General features: G+C 50.0%; 1 protein-coding gene across 2 annotated transcripts in view; it reads right to left on the bottom strand.

Moving 5' to 3' along the window:
* Positions 1-19,930, bottom strand: part of SRPX (sushi repeat containing protein X-linked) — a 237,066-nt gene that overhangs the window by 84,272 nt on the left and 132,864 nt on the right. For both annotated transcript variants that reach the window (XM_075333515.1, XM_075333516.1), the window contains one exon: positions 9,207-9,383. In XM_075333515.1, coding sequence (XP_075189630.1) covers positions 9,207-9,383 — 177 coding nt within the window. The remainder of the gene's footprint in view (positions 1-9,206; positions 9,384-19,930) is intronic.

Here is a 19,930-nt window from a genome sequence, read left to right as displayed (position 1 = left end):
GCTTGGCACACTCTCTGCTCTGTCACCACTTCTTACTTTCCTCCTTTTCCACTTTTCTTTCCTCCACTTTCACTTCTTTGCTGTTTACTCTAGCCCTGCCTGGGCTACTCCTCACTCCTTCCACTTCCTCCTCCCTGACTAGACTGCCTGATCCTTCCCGCCTCCAGAGCTGTGATCTCCTTGGTGGGCGGAGCCAACCGCCTGGCCCACCCCCTGGTGTGAATCATCAGCCTCTGGAGGAAGGCAACAAGGATTTTTGGTTCAGCTTAGGTGTGCCTACCTGGGATGTGGGGTGTGGTGGTGTTGTGACCTGTGACCCCTGGCTTGCCCAGGGCGACACATTCCCCCTTAGCAAAATGCAGACCGTCCGCGGGCTGCCGTCCTACACCGGTTTTATTTTTCTGTAAAAAGGGGATAACAGGGTTAAACAACATGCATAACATTTTTAATAAATTCTTCCCAAGACGGGAGGCACATTTCTTTTAACGTTGCAACGGTTTACGGCTACGGTTTCCGCTCTCTCCCACCCAAGTAACCTGGCCCTGATGCTGCCCCTAAAACCCAGGCAGCACCCCTTGACCCACAGTCCAGCACACGGTACCCGAGCGGGATCTGTCCTTCCCTCCAGAGGGTAGCCACCGGTTTCTTTGGCGGCTGGGCCCTGGCCTGCTCTGCTCAGGGCCCTCCCTCCAACCTGCCTCTCCGGAGGCGGCACTGCGGAAACGGTAACGGTAACCAACATATTTACAAGCCACTAACGTCTGTGGTTGCCCTGCAAGTTCACGGGCTTGTCCATGGATAGTTCCCATGCATTTTAAACGGTCCCCACAGGGACAACGGTGCCGGCTCCGGCCGGTTGCAAATCACACGGTGAATCAGGTGAACTTCGGATCATTTTCACTTATCATTTTCAACTTTTTTCAAACAAACAACCACTCCTTCACATTTGCGGACCCCTTTTACTCATAGAACGGTCTCCCTGTACCTAAGTGGGGGTCTACCTAGGTTGGGACGGGTGGACCTTCGGGGCCCGGTGTCAGTGTTGCTAGACAGTGGGGTAGAGGGGAACAATCGGTTCCTCCTCCCTGCTATAGTGTGGAGCAGGCGGAGGTGTAGGGGGGCTGGGTACAGGTTCATCCCTGGGCACTGGCACTGGTTCTGGCTCACGGTTAACCGCTTCCACTACTTCTTCATCCACGGGTTGTGGGAACAGTATCACTGGAAGTATCACCGCGCCGTTCTGTGTAGGCCAGTTTGCTGGGAAGTCACCCATTACAGTGTGGATTACCTCTGCTGCCTTCTCCACGGGTGGAGGAACCGGTACTTCAGCCTCTGCCTTCAACGCTGGGGGGGCATTTTTTTAGATGGTCCCGGGAAACTGTGGCCAGGGTGCCCCCTTGGTCACGACTGATCTGGTAGGTCTTCCCATCTCCCCATTCTGTGGGTTGTATGACGTAAGGGACTTGCTCCCACTGATCATCCAGCTTGTGGGCTTTTCTCTTCCGTTTCAGCACCACATCTCCTGGCTGGAAAGGACCTGCGGGCGCCTTCTGATTGAACCGGTGCTCTTGCTGTTCTCGACTTCGACTGAGGTTTTTCTCCACATACTCCTGGATTTGCTGGTACTGTGCCCTCCTCCGACTTTCCCACTCTGCCGTTGAAGGGAGTGCTTCCGGGGCCTCCAACCCCATCTCCAGATCCACCGGCAGGCGGCCAGGCCGAGCCCTCATCAGATACGCTGGGGTGCACTTCGTCGAGCTGGACGGGATATTATTGTACATGTCGACCAAGTCGGGCAACTTTTCCGGCCACATGTTCCGTTCTTCCAGCGGCAGCATCTTGAGGAGCCCCAGGACCAAGTGATTCATTTTCTCGCACATGCCATTGGTTTGGGCGTGGTATGGAGTGGTCCGGATCTTCTTGCAGCCGTACAACTGACAGAATTCGTGAAACACTTCTGCTTCAAAAGCCGGGCCTTGGTCAGTCAGCACCTTCTCGGGGTACCCATGGGGTCGGCAAAAATAAGCCTGGAACGCTCGAGCAGCGGTTCAACCAGTCAGGTCCTTAACGGGGACTACCACCATAAATCTTGAGTAGTGGTCTACCATGGTCAATGCGTAGGTGTACCCACTTCGGCTAGGGGTGAGCTTGACATGGTCTAGGGCGACCAGCTCCAGCGGCTGATGGGTGACTATGGGATGTAACGGTGCCCTCTGGCTAGTCTCGTCCTTTCTCCTCAGCGTACAAGGACCGCACTCTCGGCACCAGGCTTCCACCGATTCACGCATCCCACTCCAATAGAACCGCTCCCTCAACAGCATCTCCAGCTTCTTCCACCCGAAGTGGCCAGCACCATCATGGTATGCCCGCAGTACAGTAGCGACATCAGCTTGAGGAACGACTAACTGGCATATTTTCTCATGGGTCTTCGGGTTGATCAGCTCACGGTACAGCCTCCCTTGGTGTAGGTAAAGCCGTTTCCGTTCTTTCCACAAGCGTTGGGCTTCGGCTGGAGCGGCAGGGTCTATTCCCATAGCACCTTGTTCCACCAGAGTCTTGACAAGGCGGACAGCCGGTGCTTGGTCCTGGGCGTCCTGCCACTCTTGACTGGGCCGCGGGTCCAGATCCACCCTTTGCTGACATACTTGTACCCTCTCAGTAGGCGGCTGGTGAAACGCAGGCAACTCGATCTCCTCGAGGTCGTCATCCTCGCACCCCTCTTCTGACAAATGGGGCATCCGGGAGAGTGCATCAGCATTTATGTTGACACGACCAGCTCGGTACTTTATGGTGAAATCATAGTTGGCTAGCCGGGCTACCCACCGCTGCTCCAGCGCGCCCAACTTGGCCGTGTTCAGATGAGTCAGCGGATTGTTGTCCGTAAACGCGGTGAATTTTGCCGCCGCCAAGTAGTGGCGGAACCGCTCCGTGATAGCCCACACCAACGCCAATAGCTCGAGCTTGAAGGAGCTATAGTTCTCAGGGTTCCTTTCGGTCGGCCGGAGTTTTCGGCTGGCGTAGGCAATCACCTTCTCCTTTCCATCCTGGACCTGGGATAGGACCGCTCCTAGCCCCACGTTACTGGCGTCCGTGTGGAGGATGAACGGGCGCCCATAGTCAGGGTACGCCAGGACCTCTTCTCCGGTCAAGGCCGCCTTCAACTGGCAAAAGGACTCCTCATGCTTGTCCTCCCACGACAGTGGGGCTCCAATGGGTCTACCACCTTTGGTCTGTCCCACGAGGAGATCTTGCATGGGGGCAGCCATCTTCGTGTACCCCTTTATAAAGCGCCGATAGTACCCCACCAGACCCAGAAACTGCCTTACTTCCCTCACTGTAGTTGGTCTCGGCCAGCTCTGGATGGCAGTGATCTTCTCAGGGTCAGGGGCGACACCATCCGCACTCACCACATGCCCTAGATACTGCACCCTGGGTTTCAGCAGATGGCATTTTGAGGGCTTCAACTTCATCCCGAACTTGGCAAGGGACGCGAACACCTCGGCCAGGTGCTCCAGATGGGCTTCATACGTCTGGGAATAAACAATCACATCATCCAAATACAGCAGGACGGTCTCGAAGTTTAAATGTCCCAGACAGCACTCCATCAACCGTTGGAAGGTCCCGGGGGCATTGCACAGCCCAAACGGCATGCTATTGAATTCGCAGAGCCCCATCGGGGTGGTGAAGGCGGTCTTCTCCCGGTCCTCGGGGGCCACGGCCACTTGCCAGTATCCGCTGGTGAGGTCAAGGGTCGAGAAGTAGTTTGCAGTTCTCAGTGCAGCCAAAGACTCTTCAATACGAGGTAATGGATAGGCATCTTTATGGGTTATCTGGTTGATCTTCCGGTAGTCCACACACATCCGCATGGTACCATCCTTCTTCTTAACCAGTACCAACGGAGCGGCCCAGGGACTACAGCTGTCCCGAATAACCCCTGCCTCCTTCATATTCCTCAACATATCTTTGGCACACTGGTAATGTGCAGGGGAATAGGTCTATACCTCTCTTTAATAGGGGGATGTTCACCTGTGGGAATGTGGTGTTGGACCCCCTTGATCTGCCCAAAGTCTAGGGGGTGCTTACTGAAAACCTGTTCGTACTCCTGCACCACCCTGTGTACCCCTGCTCTGTGATGTGTAGGGGTATCATCAGTGCCTACGTGTAGCTGTTGATGCCACTCCTCTGTCTCCCCCCGGGGTGGGGAAGTGCTGGTGGTAGGTGGAAGTGTGGATGGACTGGCTTCATGGATAGTGTGAGGGTCCAGGGTGAGCAGCTTGGCAATGGTGGCATACCGGGGAAGCCTGACTTCTTCCTCTCCACAGTTCAGCACTCTCACAGGCACTCTCCCTTTCTTCACATCCACCACCCCTCGGGCGGCCATCACAGTGGGCCAGTGCTCAGAAGGCATGGGCTCCATCATCGCAGGGTAGTCACGCCCCTGAGGCCCTACTGCTGCCCTACACCAGATCATCATCTCACTCCTAGGGGGCACAGTCAATGGAGCAACATCCATCACTCTTACTCCACCAATCTCCCCTCCTGTTGAGCTTACATGCTGGCGGTACATCAGGGCTCGGATCTCACGCTGCACAGCCCTCTGCCGGCTCCCTGCTGCTGTGGCGGCTAGCTGTTGTAATAGGGTTAACACATCAGCCATGCAGTGCTCCATCACATTGGTTCCCAGCACTATTTTCGGGTTATGATCACTGGGCTCATTCATGATCACAATCATACCCTGGTGTTGCAGTTCGGCTTGCCCCACTGTCATAGCCACTTGCTTATACCCCACCTGGGTCAATGGGAGTCCATTAGCGGCAATCAATGTTATACTATTGTCTGGGGGCGCCAGTTCGTCTACGGCCCAGTACCGCTGGTACAACGTGTACGGTATGGTAGTTACCTGTGATCCAGTGTCCAAGAGAGCCATCACTGGTATGCCGTCCACAGCCACGGGGATGATAGGGCGGGCCCCGATATATCGGTCCCGCCAGTCCGGGGGGCCACGATGTTCTACTCCTGAGGATTGGCCCGGGGCCCCAGGGGTTGCTCGTTTAACGGGCACTGTCGATAGTAATGACCCGGCTTACGGCACTTGTAGCAGATTGGGGGTCTGCTCCGCGGGTTGTCGGCACTTCTCCGCTGCATCCAGGGAACGTCCTCGGGACTGTCAGCAAGCTGTATCTGCGCCGGAGGCTGAGGTCTGGTCAGAGGTTGTAGGGCAGCCAGGATTTTGGCAAGGTCTCCGTCCATGCGACGGACCTGGGCTGCCAGTTCTTCCACTGTGCTGCTCGGGGCTGCAGGTGTTGGAGAGGTAGATTTGGCTGAGGCCGCCATAACGGGAGCCGTCTCGACGGGCCACGGGGCGGGTTCCAGAACTTCGGTTGCTGGAGGCTGTAGTGCTTTAATGGCCCGCTCCTTTAACACAGCAAAGTCCACATCAGGGTGTTCCAGGGCCCACAGCCGGAGTTGTTTACGATCCTCAGGGGACCTCATCCCCTGCGCAAATTGCTCCACTAACATCTTGTTGCTATCCGCCTCATTAATAGGGTTCACCCGCTTCAGCGTGCGGAGGGCGGTTTGCAGACGTAGAGCATAGTCCCGAATGCTATCCCCAGCTCATTGCCGGCACTGGTAAAACTGCATCCTCAGCTCAGCTTCAGTCCGGGTCTCAAAGGCAGTCTGTAGCTTCTCAAAGATGGTGGCTACAGAGAGCCGGTCCACTCGGCCCAGGTCTCCGCTTCCTGCTCCGCCGCACCGGTTAACTGGCCTAGCACTATCGCTGCACGTTGCTTATCAGTCAGGGGGTACAGCTCTAGCAACGGGTTAAGCTTTTTCCGGAAGGCCTGTAGGGCATCCGGTTTCCCGTCATACTGCGGTAGCCAGGCAGCTCCGGGCGCATAGGGCAAGGAAAACGGCATGACCTGAGCGAGCGCGGGGGCCGCGGCACCTCCCGCCGGTACGGCCGGGACCTGGGCAGGCCCATTCCCATCCGCGGGTGCCGCTGCGGCTGCGACCACCGCTCCTCCAGCGGCTCCGTCGGGCGCAGACATCTTGTTTCCGTCCCCCTTAGCTCTTTCCGGCCCCTCCTCTCTCGGGGCGGGGTTTTGGCCTTCGCGCCTCTACTGCTCGAGAAGACGCTCGAGCGGGAACTTTTCACGCCAAAGATGGCGGCTTCTGCAATTTTTCTGCCGGATACCTCCGGCGGTAACAAGGCGCACCTCTACCAGACGGCAGAGCGGTAAGATACTGTTCGTGACGCCAAGTTGTCGCGGGCGGGGAGGAGGGTGTCAGCACACCGCGCTCACCCCTTCTGCTCGGGTCCGGCTGCTCAGTGGTGGCTCGAGACGTAGGCCGGATCCCGGGGGTTTTTCTCGAGCGGCACTCCTCGCCCGTGAGTGAAAGGGGGTTTTGGGATGTTGGGATAATGTCCGTGACGCCACCCACGGTTGTGGTGATGTGTAGCACCACCGCTGCTCCCGGGGATGGTGATGGGGAGCAGCCAGGTGTTGTGTTGCCCCTCCGTGGGTAGGGGTTGGTGATCCCGGGGCCCGGTGATGGCTTGGGAGGTGCAGGGCTTGGTGGGCGCAGGGACGCGGGGGACAGCGCTGTGCCTTGCAGCACTGTGGTACTCACTCAGCCTGAGATGTGGACACAGTTTGTACAGTAAACCAAACGGCTGGTAGGACGGTCCCACAGACGGCTGCTTTGCTTTCCCGATAGGTGACGGTGATGTCCCTCTTCCTTGCACCTGTATGTACGGTTGGTTGCGATGGGTCCCCACCGGTAACCCGCTCCCCGGCTTCAAGCTGGGCCGGAGGAGCTCTACACTTTGCCCGCAGGCGCTGGCCCTGAGAAACTGGTGCCCTGGCGGTGGCGGCGTCTCTCTGCTCCAGGTTGGGCTGTTGCCTTCAATCGGGACTTGGTTGCTGGGGGATCTACGTCCCCTTCACTGACGGATTCGGCAAATTTGGCGACTCCTAGCCTTGCCGGGGTCCGAGAGGCCCCTGCCCTGGTGCTGACTGTCCTTCGGAACACTGCTCCAGACCACCGGGCACACAGCCAACGGGGTCCTTCCAGGAACTTCCAAACGGTCCCCCTCCGGACAGTCACCGCCGTCGCTGACCTTGCTGTTCTGGCCCTACACAAAGCTGGGCTCTCAGGCTTGGCACACTCTCTGCTCTGTCACCACTTCTTACTTTCCTCCTTTTCCACTTTTCTTTCCTCCACTTTCACTTCTTTGCTGTTTACTCTAGCCCTGCCTGGGCTACTCCTCACTCCTTCCACTTCCTCCTCCCTGACTAGACTGCCTGATCCTTCCCGCCTCCAGAGCTGTGATCTCCTTGGTGGGCGGAGCCAACCGCCTGGCCCACCCCCTGGTGTGAATCATCAGCCTCTGGAGGAAGGCAACAAGGATTTTTGGTTCAGCTTAGGTGTGCCTACCTGGGATGTGGGGTGTGGTGGTGTTGTGACCTGTGACCCCTGGCTTGCCCAGGGCAACACAGTAACATACTACGCTGTCAAGGATTCAAATCCTGCAGGGCACTGAAGGTCCCCTTGCTCACGCCAGCACATGTCCACGCCCATTTGAAGTTCACCATTGACCATGTGGACGATTTAGGGGAGGCATGGGATAGGGTCATGTGGTCAGATGAGACCAAAATAGAGCTTTTTGGTATGAACTCCACTCGCCGTGTTTGGAGGAAAAAGGATGAATACAACCTCAAGAACACAGTCCCAACCATGAAGTTTAGGGGTGGAAATATCATACTTTGGGAGTGCTCTTCTGTAGAGGGGACAATATATTGAAAGGAGGATGGATGGGGACTTGTATTGTAATATTTTTGCCAATAAACTCTGTCTCTCAGTAAGAGCATTGAAGATGGATCATGGCTGGGTCTTTCAGCATGACAATGACCCGAAACACATAACCAGGGCAACTAAGGAGTGGCTCCATAAGAAACATTTCAAGGTCATGGAGTGGACAAGCCAGTCTCCAGACCTGAGCCCAATAGAAAATCTTTGGAGAGAGCTGAAACTCAATGTTGCACAGTGACAGCCCCGAAACCTGAAAGATCTAAAGAAGATCTGTATGGAGGAGTGGGCCAAAATCCCTGCTGCAGTGTGCAAACTTGGTCAAGAACTACAGGACACATCTGACCTCTAATTACAAGCAAAGGTTTCTGTACCAAATATTAGGGGTTTTTTTCTATTGTATCAAATACTATTTCATGCAATAAAATATAAATTAATTGTTTAAAAATCATTCACTGTGATTTTCTGGATTTTTTTAATTCTGTCACAGCTGAGGTGTATCTATGCTAAAAATTACAGACCTTTCCATTCTTTGTAGGTGGGAAAACTTGCAAAAACAGCAACGTATCAAAATAGTTATTTTCCCTACTATACATTCCATGTATCCCATCCCAAATATGTACATGAGGCCAAAAGGGGTATTCCTATCTCCAAAATCCTATCCCAATATGTAGTAGGTACAATACTGATAATAATAGCAAACACCTCCAATTAGAAATGTAGTATAGTTCTCCTGATAAGCCATGTCAGTGACCTTTCACCTACATTCTCATAAGAACTGTATCTCATGTACTGTTATGCTATGTTAACTCTGTATTAACACTGTACTGATTGTAATCATTTTCTTGTTATAGTTTTTACCCGTATTCAACTGTATCTTGGATATACCATATTCCGTATACCATATTCACCTGTACCTTGGATATTGCCATATTCACTGTATATTCCACGTATACTGCAATCAAGTTCACGTTAACAGCTAATAAATCAAGGCTACTGAATTCAAGTATGTTTATTTGAAATGTGAACGAGGGTTTAGCTGTATGCCGGAGATTCACAGCATTACGTGAAAGAAGGCAGAACACAAAGCCTGTGTGGGTGTGTTTAGCTTTTTCAGGTCTGCTGCATTGCTAAATCTAAAAACTCTGATTGTGACAGAACTGCTACACCCAGTAAAATAAGTGATAACTCATTGGATTCAGGGTTTCTTTGCCTACATCATGTTGCCCTTAGATGAGGTAGCAAAAACCTGCTGACAGATTCCCTTTAAGATCAACATTTACAAATGACATATTGTATAGTGCCTTGTTAAAGATGTCGGTGGCAGATGGCAAGACTAATCAATGTAAACTAAATTCATATTTCTGTTTTTCCCGTAACATAAATTATCTTACCCACACAAGTTGCTGGTCTTCCGCTCCAGGATTTGCTATCCATGCACGTAGCAATTCTGTCTCCTTTTAGCTGGTATCCAGGTGAGCAATAATATTCACATCTGGAGTTGAAGTATGCACCATCTGTGCATTTGAATCCTCCATTTATTGGCATCGTGAGAGTAGGGCATCTTTTCTCTATACATAAATAAATGTAATTGAAAATATTAGTAGAGGTAGAATCACTTCTGAGGTTGTTTTACACTCCCACCTATTATGCCTGACTGGTACAGTATGAATAAGGGCTCATGCGCACGTTGCATAATTACATGCATTTATGCTGCGTTTAGCACTGCAGCATAAATTCATGCGTCCTGCATCCCCAGCACAATCTATGTAGATTGTGCATGATACATGCGTATGTTGCTTTTTTGAACGCAGCGATTTGGATGCTAAAATTTTTACCCAAATCCGTACGTTCATAAAATGAGCATGTCAATTATTCCGTGCGCTTTGGATGCAGCTCCCACTCTGTCTATGGTGGGGGCAGCAGCCATAGCACATGAAATCGGCTTTTTTCTACAAAAAAACCCTGTATCCATTATGCATTTCTGCAGCGATTTGAAGCGCACATGTGCTGTCAAATCACTGCAGAATATTCAGCAGTTACATGTGAACAAGGCCTTAAACTGCTGATTTTGCAAAGTTTGAAAGACAAGGTAAAGCTCTGTTCACATACCATTAAGAACCATCATCTGCATCATCACAACAGCAAGGTTATGCTGGAGGAACGATCTTTAGCAAGACAGCGGATACTGCTGTGATCTAGACTATATTTTTTAATCTCCCTCTATTTATTTTTTTTTTCTTCCTATAAGGCTGGGGTCACACATGTGTATAGCATTCAATAAGAGCACATCAGATGAGATATGCTGACACTTAGGTCAAACTGTGCTGTGAGTGTGAGCCAAGTGTCATTCTACTGTGCTCCAATTCTCTTGCATGAGAGGATCGGATCACTGGTGAGTAGAACATGAAGAGAATAATTTTCTCCATTGCCTCTCTCTTCGTATATGATATGGGATTGCACTCGGACGACATCTGAGTGCAGTCTGATGTTTTTTTTTGTGTAAATCAGATTTTATTCGAATAAAGAACATGTTTACAAATTATAGGATAGGCAACATATGATATACAGTAGAATAACTCAAATCTTGGCGGTAATAAGTAATACAACACTTTTCTACTTGCATAATAATTCCTTTCATTACACACTTCAGGTCAGACCATCATCACCCATGTAATAGCTTTGCTTTGGAGATGATGCCCACTGGGTGACCAACAATCCGACCCCCATATAATAATTTATGCAGCCTCGTTTACAAACGGGAGGCAACGTAGATGCACAAAGTCCCTGAGATGACAATCCTTTCTAACAATGTAAACATAACATAAAATGTACAAGAGGAAAGAAAGATGAGAAAAGAGGAAATGTAGGGGGAGAGGGAAAAGAAAAGAAGGACGAAGAAGATGTCTCGTCTGGGTCGTGTGCAGCCCCCGGCACTTTTGTTATGTGGAATGGACAATCACAGAGGTCTCACGCCCCCAACTGAAGCTTGAAGCCATAGTACAAGGTCTGGTGTCTCTCTATACATAATCCACGGCGCCCACAGCCTGAACACTCGCTCCCCCGAGTCAGACTCAGACGCCTGGCCGACCAGCTCCTCCATCCTATAGATCTGGTTCATCTAGGCCACCAGTTCAGCACGCGAGGGCACTTTAGTCTGCCTCCAGTACCTTGGGATTAATCTCCTTGCCCGCGTCAAAAAATGCCTTAACAGGCTTCTCTTGAAGTTGGCGATCGAGATATTGCTTAAGGATAGAAGAGCCAGTTCCGGCGTCGGCTCAAACCTAGTGGGTGACACTTTATTCAGAAGGGCAAACACGTCTAGCCAAAAATATTGTATGAGAGGACAAGACCACCACATGTGGATGTATGAGCCTCTATCGTTTGAGCATCTCCAGCATTCTTCAGAGACAGATGGGAACATGGAATGAATTCTGAAGGGGCAGTGATACCACCTAGAAACTATTTTGTAGCCCCTTTCCTGTGACGCTACATCCAGAGACGACTTGTGGGTAAAGAGTAATATTTTTGAGCGTTCCTCACGCGTGAGGGGTCTCCCCAATTCCACCTCCGATTTCAAGAAGAAAGGGGCATCATCCTCCTGTCCAGACAACTCAATCTGGAACATTTTGTATAGCAGGGCAATGGTGTGTTCCAGAGGCTCTCTCCCCAGACACAGAGACTCAAAGGGCGTCAAGGGCCTATAAAAGTTAGTTTGTGGTGAAAGGGAGTTAATAAAACTCTTCAATTGCTCATAACCAAACCAAGCTCCTGCGGGAGTGCGGTTGTCAGGAAAGAAAGAATGAAGGGGCCTCATACCCACATTGGACACTAGATCTCTCATTATGGACACGATGCCTCTGGACATGTGAAGAAATATGTTGCCTGTTAAATCTGTCGGGAGTAGAGAATTATTATGTAAAGGTGTCAGTGGTCCAGGTATAGTGGAAATGCCCAGGAGTGCGTTCGAACTCCTGAGAAATGAGGACAAGCTCTTTACGAGGAACAGCCTGGCGTGAAGGGGCTGGCGACCACAACGCTACGAGAGGGGCGCAGTCTGTCTGAGATATCTCCACCTCCACCCAGCGCTTAGAGGTTTTGTTATGGTAGAGATCCAGAAGACATGTTCTCAATGAAGCAAGGTGATATTTTTTGAGGTCTGGAAGGCCTGCCCCCCCCCCCCCCCCCCCCCGCAAGTCTAGGTTTGTTCAGGACTCTATAGGCCAGCCGAGGGTGTCTGTGTGCCCAGACGAATCTGGTTATGGCCGTTTTTAATCGTGAAAAAAGGGAAGCTGGCAAGGGTATGGGAATTGCCTGGAAAAAATATAACAGGCGAGGCAGAATATCCATCTTTATGGCATTTATCCTGCCTAACCAGGATATTGGCAGCTTATTCCATTTCAGGAGCTCCGCCTCTATCTTCCCCAAAACTTTAAGGATATTAGCTCCGTTCAAGGACGAGACATCAGCAGTCAAGTCAATGCCAAGATATGACAATGATTTCCCTTGCCATCTAAAGGGGAACGACGCTCGAAGCTGATCGATCACCTGGTGCGTAAGGGAAATATTAAGCGCCTCCGACTTGTGCATGTTCATTTTAAAATTGCTCAGAGAGCCAAATCTGTGAAGTTCCAACATAATGTTCGGTAGGCTCGTCACTGGATTTGTTATGAACAGCATCAAGTCGTCGGTGAAGGGAGCTAGTTTATCCTCCCTGCGCGGAGACGGGACCCCTTAAATTGATTGGTTGGACCTTATTGCCACAGCCAAGTGTTCCATTGTGAGAACATAGAGCAGGGGGGACAACGGGCACCCCTGCCGCGTTCCGTTCTTGATGTCAAAGGAATGGGAAATACCCCCATTAACCTTAATCTGAGCAGAGAGGTTCGTATATAAAGCCAAGATCCTATGTAGCATTGTTTGCTATAGACCTGCCGCCTCAAGGACCTGGAACATGAACTCCCAGTGCACCCTGTCAAAGGCCTTTTCTGCGTCCACCGACAGGATGCACGTGAGTAATCCAGTCCTCTGCACTCTATCAATCAGGGATATTGCACGTATTGTGTTATCTCTTGATTCTCGTCCTCTAACAAATCCTACTTGATCAGTGCTAATCAGACAGGGAAGAAGCGGCTGCAGTCTATTTGAAATGAGCTTGGCATACATTTTAATATCTATATTGATCAATGATATTGGTCTATAGCTCCCGCACTGTGAGGGGTCTTTACCTGGCTTGGGGAGGACAATTATGTGGGCTGCCAGTGCCTGTTTCGGGAAGGATCCGCCATTGGATACGTAATTACAAGTGGACAAAAATTGGGGGCTCAATTGGTCAATAAAGCGCTTATAGAAACCCGCTGTAAACCCATCAGGCCCTGGGCTTTTCCCAATCTTTAAATCTTTAATGACGTCTGTTACCTCCTCTAATGAGAAATCCTCCTCTAGGCCTGTGGTTATTATTGGGTCCAGCTCTGGTAATTTGGTAGAGCGAATATACGTTTTTATTTTCTCTACTAATTGTTGTTTAGGGAGGTCAGAAAAATGACCCTTAATATTGTATAAATTTTGATAATATTCCCTAAAGCATTGTAATATCCCCTTTATGTTCTGTATTTTTTCCCCTGTTTATCATTTATGAATGGTACGTGAGTAGCCAAGTTGCGTGGGTGTACAGTCATGGCCAAAAGTTTTGAGAATGCTACAAATATTAATTTTTACAAAGTCTACTGCTTAAGTTTTTCTAATGGCAATTTGCATATACTCCAGAATGTCATAAAGAGTGATCAGCTTAACAGCAATTACTTGCAAAGTCAATATTGGCTAAGAAAATGAACTTCAACCCCCAAAACACATTTCAACATCATTGCATTCCTGCCTTAAAAGGAGCAGCTAACATTGTTTTAGTGATTGTTCCATTAACACAGGTGTGGGTGTTGATGAGGACAGGGCTGGCGATCAATCAGTCATGATTAAGTAAGAATGACACCACTGGACACTTTAAAAGGAGGCTGGTGCTTGGTATCATTGTTTCTCTTCAGTTAACCATGGTTATCTCTAAAGAAACACGTGCAGCCGTCATTGCTCTGCACAAAAATGGCCTAACAGGGAAGAGTATCGCAGCTACAAAGATTGCACCTCAGTCAACAATCTATCGCATCATCAAGAACTTCAAGGAGAGAGCTTCCATTCTTGCCAAAAAGGCTCCAAACGCCAGGACCGTACCTTAAAACTGTTTCAGCTGCGGGATCGGAGGACTACCAGCAGTGCCGAGCTAGCTCAGCAATGGCAGCAGGCTGGTGTGAGTGCTTCTGCATGCACTGTGAGGCGGAGACTGCGTGAGCAAGGCCTGGTTTCAAGGAGGGCAGCAAAGAAGCCACTTCTCTCCAGAAAAAACATGGGATCGACTAATACTCTGCAAAAGGTACAGGGAGTGGACTGCTGAGGACTGGGGTAAAGTCATTTTCTCAGATGAATCCTCTTTTCGATTGTTTGGGACATCTGGAAAACAGCTTATTAGGAGAAGAAGAGGTGAGCGCTACCACCAGTCTTGTCTCATGCCAACTGTTAAACATCCTGAAACGATTCATGTGTGGGGTTGCTTCTCAGCCAAGGGAATCGGCTCACTCACAGTCTTGCCTAAAAACACAGCCATGAATAAAGGATGGTACCATAATGTCCTCCAAGAGCAACTTCTCCCAACTGTCCAAGAGCAGTTTGGCGCCCAACAATGCCTTTTCCAGCATGATGGAGCACCTTGCCATAAAGCAAAGGTGATCACTAAATGGCTCATGGAACAAAACATAGAGATTTTGGGTCCATGGCCTGGAAACTCCCCAGATCTTAATCCCATTGAGAACTTATGGGCAATCATCAAGAGACGGGTGGACAAACAAAAACCAACAAATTCTGGCGAAATGCAAGCATTGCTTATGCAAGAATGGACAGTTATCAGTCAGGATTTGGTCCAGAAGTTGATTGAGAGCATGCCAGGGAGAATTGCAGAGGTCCTGAAGAAGAAGGGTCAACACTGCAAATATTGACTTGCTGCATTAACTCATTCTAATTGTCAATATAACCTTTTGGTACTCATAATATGATTGCAATTATATTTCTGTATGTGATGTAAACATCAGACAAACACAATTAAAAACCAGAGGGCAACAGATCATGTGAAAATATAATTTTGGTGTCATTCTCAAAACTTTTGGCCATGACTGTAGTTCTCTGGACAGAAACCTGCCGCTCCTATTCCCATACTGGTAGAACCTGCCCTTAAGTCTTTCCCTCCAGCATCATGTTCTCTGGTCTAAGATGGACAGTAGTTTCTGCCTGGCTGTAGATAATTGACCAAATATGTCCTGCGCATTTGTGCGTTTGTGGGCAGATTCTAGGTCAGAGATCTGGGAAGAAAGCGTTTTGATCTCCTCCATTCTTTCCTTTTTTTAAGCCGACTGCCATGTTTTATGAGGACTCCTCTCAAGACACATTTTAATGCCTCCCACTTCATGGATGGGGCAGATTGGTCAGCCATGTGATCCAGTGTGAAGTTTGAGATTGTCTGGGTCACGTCTGCCAAACATAACGTATCCTGCAATACGTTCTCATTGAGGCGCCATGTGAATCCTGGCCTTTCTGCTTTGCCAAGTTGTATGGAAAGATATATAGGGGCGTGGTCGGACCAAAGGATGGAGCTTATCTTTGTGTTTAAGTGGAAATCTAAGAGCGTCTGGGATATGAAGAAATAGTCAATCCTGTAAAGTCGGTGTGGCATGGAGTAGTAGGTGTAGTCTCTCGTGTCTGGGTGAAGAACCCTCCAGGCGTCCACCAGCTTCAGGCCCTGCAGCTGTCTTTTAACTTTATAGAGTATGTATAGAGGAGTGAGGATATGAGGACTTACCCGAGGAGACATCCATGGACGGATCCATTGGCAAATTGAAGTCGCCACCGAGTATCACAGGAAGGGGACCTGCGAAGTCCTCCAGTAATGTCCGACATCTGGCTCCGAACCCCTGCTGGTCCTTGGTGGGAAAGTACACATTAGCCATCACAAAATTGTGGGAGGCCCAAGAAACTCTTAGAAAGACGTATCTGCCCAATGGGTCGATGAGCGAGCCTAAAACCTCAGGAGTGAAAGACTTGTGGAAGGCTATGGACGTCCCGCGGGACTTGGAGTCTGGGCAAGTGCTGTGATACCAGACTGGATAGAATTTAGATAAGCACCGAGGCACTGAATCTTGCCTAAAGTGTGTCTCTTGGAGTAGTAATATGGAGACACGCTGTTTATGGTTATTATAACTTATTTGACTTCTTTTGTGAGGGATGTTAAGCCCCTTTACGTTCAGAGAGCAAAACTTGAGACTATTCATTGTGTCTGAGTAGGGCAAACAAACTGATATTTGGGACTGCCACGACTGCCCAGACGAGAAAGAGAGGGAAAAAGTGAGAAAGCATAGACAAAGGTAGAAGATGTAAGATAAAAAACATTAATAGTAGAGCTTGCACAAAAGCGCTTGTCTCGACCTGAATGTGCCTAAGGAGAGCAGTAATGTCTGTTCTGCGCACTGTGAAGGGGGAGAAGAAGCCGAAAACAGTGCTCGCTCCCTCACCGACCCTCCCAGCCATTCATACATAATATAATAACATTGGGGTATTGGGGTAGTGCAACTTGAACCATTATGGCAATGAAGCCATCAACATCTACTTTAACAGTAACTTAATTTTAAACCTTAAACATTAGCAGAGATCGTACAGCGGACTGCGAAGGCGAGTATGAGGGGAGGGTGAAGTGGGGGATTGGAGAAAGTGAACTGGTCAGTGAGGGGGAAGTAATGGAAGAAAGGGGGGGCAGAGGGGAGAGAAAAGAGGAGGAAGGGGAAGAGGGGGGGAGAGGTGGGAGAGGGAGGGGGGGGGAAGAGGGTGGGAGAGGGGGGGAGGGAGAGGGGGAGGAGGCGAAAAGGGGGTAAGGGGGAGAAGGGGGGAGGGAGAGGAAGGGAGAAGGAAGAGGTTTGGGGTTGTTTTTTTTTGTGCAGGAAGAGAGAGCAAAGTCACAGACTAATGTTATTCTGACTTCCCAAAAAAGTTACAAACAGCTCACGAATCTCCATGTCACATTGTTAATGGTTAGAAGGAGGAGAAATCATGTCATCCCTGTTTTTAGGACCAGCGAAAGGGATGTAATGAGACCCAATGGGTCTGTCTTCTAACCACTTGTGGATGGTGATCCTGAAACTTTTAAATGTCAAAGGAGATCAAGAAGGGGACCTCTGCTGCTCCATTGGGGTCTGTTTGGGGTTTTTCTGTCTGTTCCTCGATCCTGAGGCCTCTTGCCAATTGGGTGGTATCACCGGCAGGTGTAGGCTTTTCGGCCAGTCAGGTAGATCTGTCATTGGTAACTCAAATGTTCCAAGGAACTTAGGAAGGTCCCCAAGGGACCGAAATATCGCCGACTTGCCCTCCTTTGTAGCCACCAGTTGAAAGGGGTAGCCCCATCTGTATATTATATTTTTGTCCTGGAGTTGATCCAGCAGGGGGTCCCTCCTCAGCATGAGGGTGCGCCTGGCTAGGTCAGGGAGCAGCGTAACCTGAGAATCCTGGAAAGCAATTGGGCCTTTGGATCTGGCTGCTGCCATAATGCGTTCCTTGGTTTTATACAAGTGCACCCGACATATCACATCTCTGGGCCGTGCATTGTTGGGTGGTTTGGGCCCCAAAGCTCTATGAATGCGATCTAATTCAACAGTGGTTACCTGATTGTCCCCCAAGATCTGCATGAATATCTGCTGTGCTGCGGCATCTAAATTGGATGATGGCACTGATTCCTGGAGTCCACGTATGCGGATATTATTTCGCCTATTGCGGTTTTCTTGGTCTTCCAGGCCTGCCTCAGGCTCCTCCAGCCTGGCAGAGTGATGGTTAATTATTTCACGGTGCTGCATTAACTCTGATAGAGCTGCATCCTGTGATCTCTCCACCCCCTTCACTCTCTCTGTAAACTCCCTCTGCAGGGCATGTATCTCTTGCTTGTAGGTCTTCTCCAGCCTGCACACAAGCTTTTCCAAATCATGTTTGGTGGGGAGAGATTTTATGCATACCTCCCAACATTTAAAGATGAGAAAGAGGGACAAAGTATGCGGCGCGCGTAGGCAAATTTAAGCCACGCCCCCTAACCACACCCATTATGCAATCTGTCACACCCACATCCAATCCTTTTCAGCACTGCTGATCACATTGTTTAAGGCTGCGTGCCCACGATCAGTATTTGCAGCATTTTGGATGTAGCGTGTTTTTGCTGTGTCTAAAACGCTGCATTGGAAAGTACAAGCACAGTGGAGGGTTTCTAGAAATCTCGTGCCCACTGTGCTTGTTTTTTCTGCAGCAAACACTGACCTGCGGAGCGTCTTTCCAGACTGCAGCATATCAATTGTTTGCTGCAGTTGCATGCGTCCTCTGTAGGGAGAACACAGCAGGAGACCGCAGTGCACTGAATCCTGATCGTGGGCACAGGCAGCTGTGTTCTCCTGCGGACGAGACATGCAGCCCCGCAGGTCAGGACCTGCTGCCTCCAGGACACAGTGAGTCCTGATTGTGGGCACAGGCAGCTGTGGTCTCCTGCGGAGGAGACGTGCAGCCCCGCAGGTCAGGACCCGCTGCCTCCAGGACACAGCGAGTCCTGATTGTGGGCACAAGCAGCTGTGGTCTCCTGCGGAGGAGACGTGCAGCCCCGCAGGTCAGGACCCGCTGCCTCCAGGACATAGCGAGCCCTGATTGTGGGCACAGGCAGCTGTGGTCTCCTGCGGAGGAGACGTGCAGCCCCGCAGGTCAGGACCCGCTGCCTCCAGGACACAGTGAGTCCTGATTGTGGGCACAGGCATAGGCACATATACGGTACATATTTGAAGACAAATTCCATAATATACATATAAACAGACAAATCTATACATAGTCATCTGCACTGACATACATGGATATATACATCATACATATACACACATTGGAGGTAATAATATGGGGAAGCCAGCAGCAGCCGCACTCACCTACCCCGCTTGTCTCTGTCCAGCTCCTCCTCGCATGTGATCACTTGGCATCACTTTAACAGACCTAGACATGCACAGTGTATGTATCACAAGGGAGGATGGGGGTTTATATACTAATATATAAAACCCCCATCCTCTCTTGTGATACATACATAGCATATATATATATATATATATATATATATATATATACACTGTATGTATATATATATATACAGTATATACAGTATGTATATACATTATACAGTATATACAGTATATACTGCATGTATATATACAGTATATAGAGCACAGGAGGGGCTGGGGGCTACAGTATATACAGCACAGGAGGGGCTGGGGGCTACATTATATACAGCACAGGAGGGGCTGGGGGCTACAGTATATACAGCACAGGAGGGGCTGGGGGCTACAGTATATTCAGCACAGGAGGGGCTGGGGGCATAGACAGTATGCGCATGCCCAGTGCCACTCCCGCGGGACTGAGCACTGTTCAAAGTGTGAACGCTTTTGAGGTGATTGCGCAGGCGCGAGATTATGGGTGGCGCAGTGATTGTCATCAGCAGCGTCATCCAAGTACCTGCCCATAATCTCGTGCCCGCGCTTCTCACTCTGCCTCCACCGTTATGCGCAAGCACTGGCCATATGAACCATGTTACCTATTACCGTGGGCACGAGATTATGGGCGGCTCTGTGATTGTCATCAGCAAAGTCATCCAAGTACCTGCCCATAATCTCGTGCAAGCGGTAATAGGTAACATGGTTCATATGGCCAGCGCTTGCGCATAACAGTGGAGTAAGAGGGAAAAGTGCGGGCACGAGATTATGGGCGGGTACTTGGATAACGCTGCTGATGACAATCACAGCGCCGCCCATAATCTCGCGCCTGCGCAATCACCTCAAAAGCGTTCACACTTTGCACAGTGCTCAGTCCCGCGAGAGTGCCACTGGGCATGCGCAAAACTTCGGGAGGACAGTTACATGAGGAAGGCGTCCTCATGTATAAAAATGAGCAATGGGGGACTGCGTAAAGCGGCAGGAGGTGGAATAACGGACGCCAGACAGCCCGCCCCCGTGACCATAAAAAA

The sequence above is a fragment of the Anomaloglossus baeobatrachus genome, chromosome 2 (assembly GCF_048569485.1).
Source record: "Anomaloglossus baeobatrachus isolate aAnoBae1 chromosome 2, aAnoBae1.hap1, whole genome shotgun sequence".
Classification (NCBI taxonomy): Eukaryota; Metazoa; Chordata; class Amphibia; order Anura; family Aromobatidae; genus Anomaloglossus; species Anomaloglossus baeobatrachus.
The sequence above is the reverse complement of the archived record's forward strand: the minus strand, read 5'-3'. Positions and strand labels throughout refer to the sequence as shown.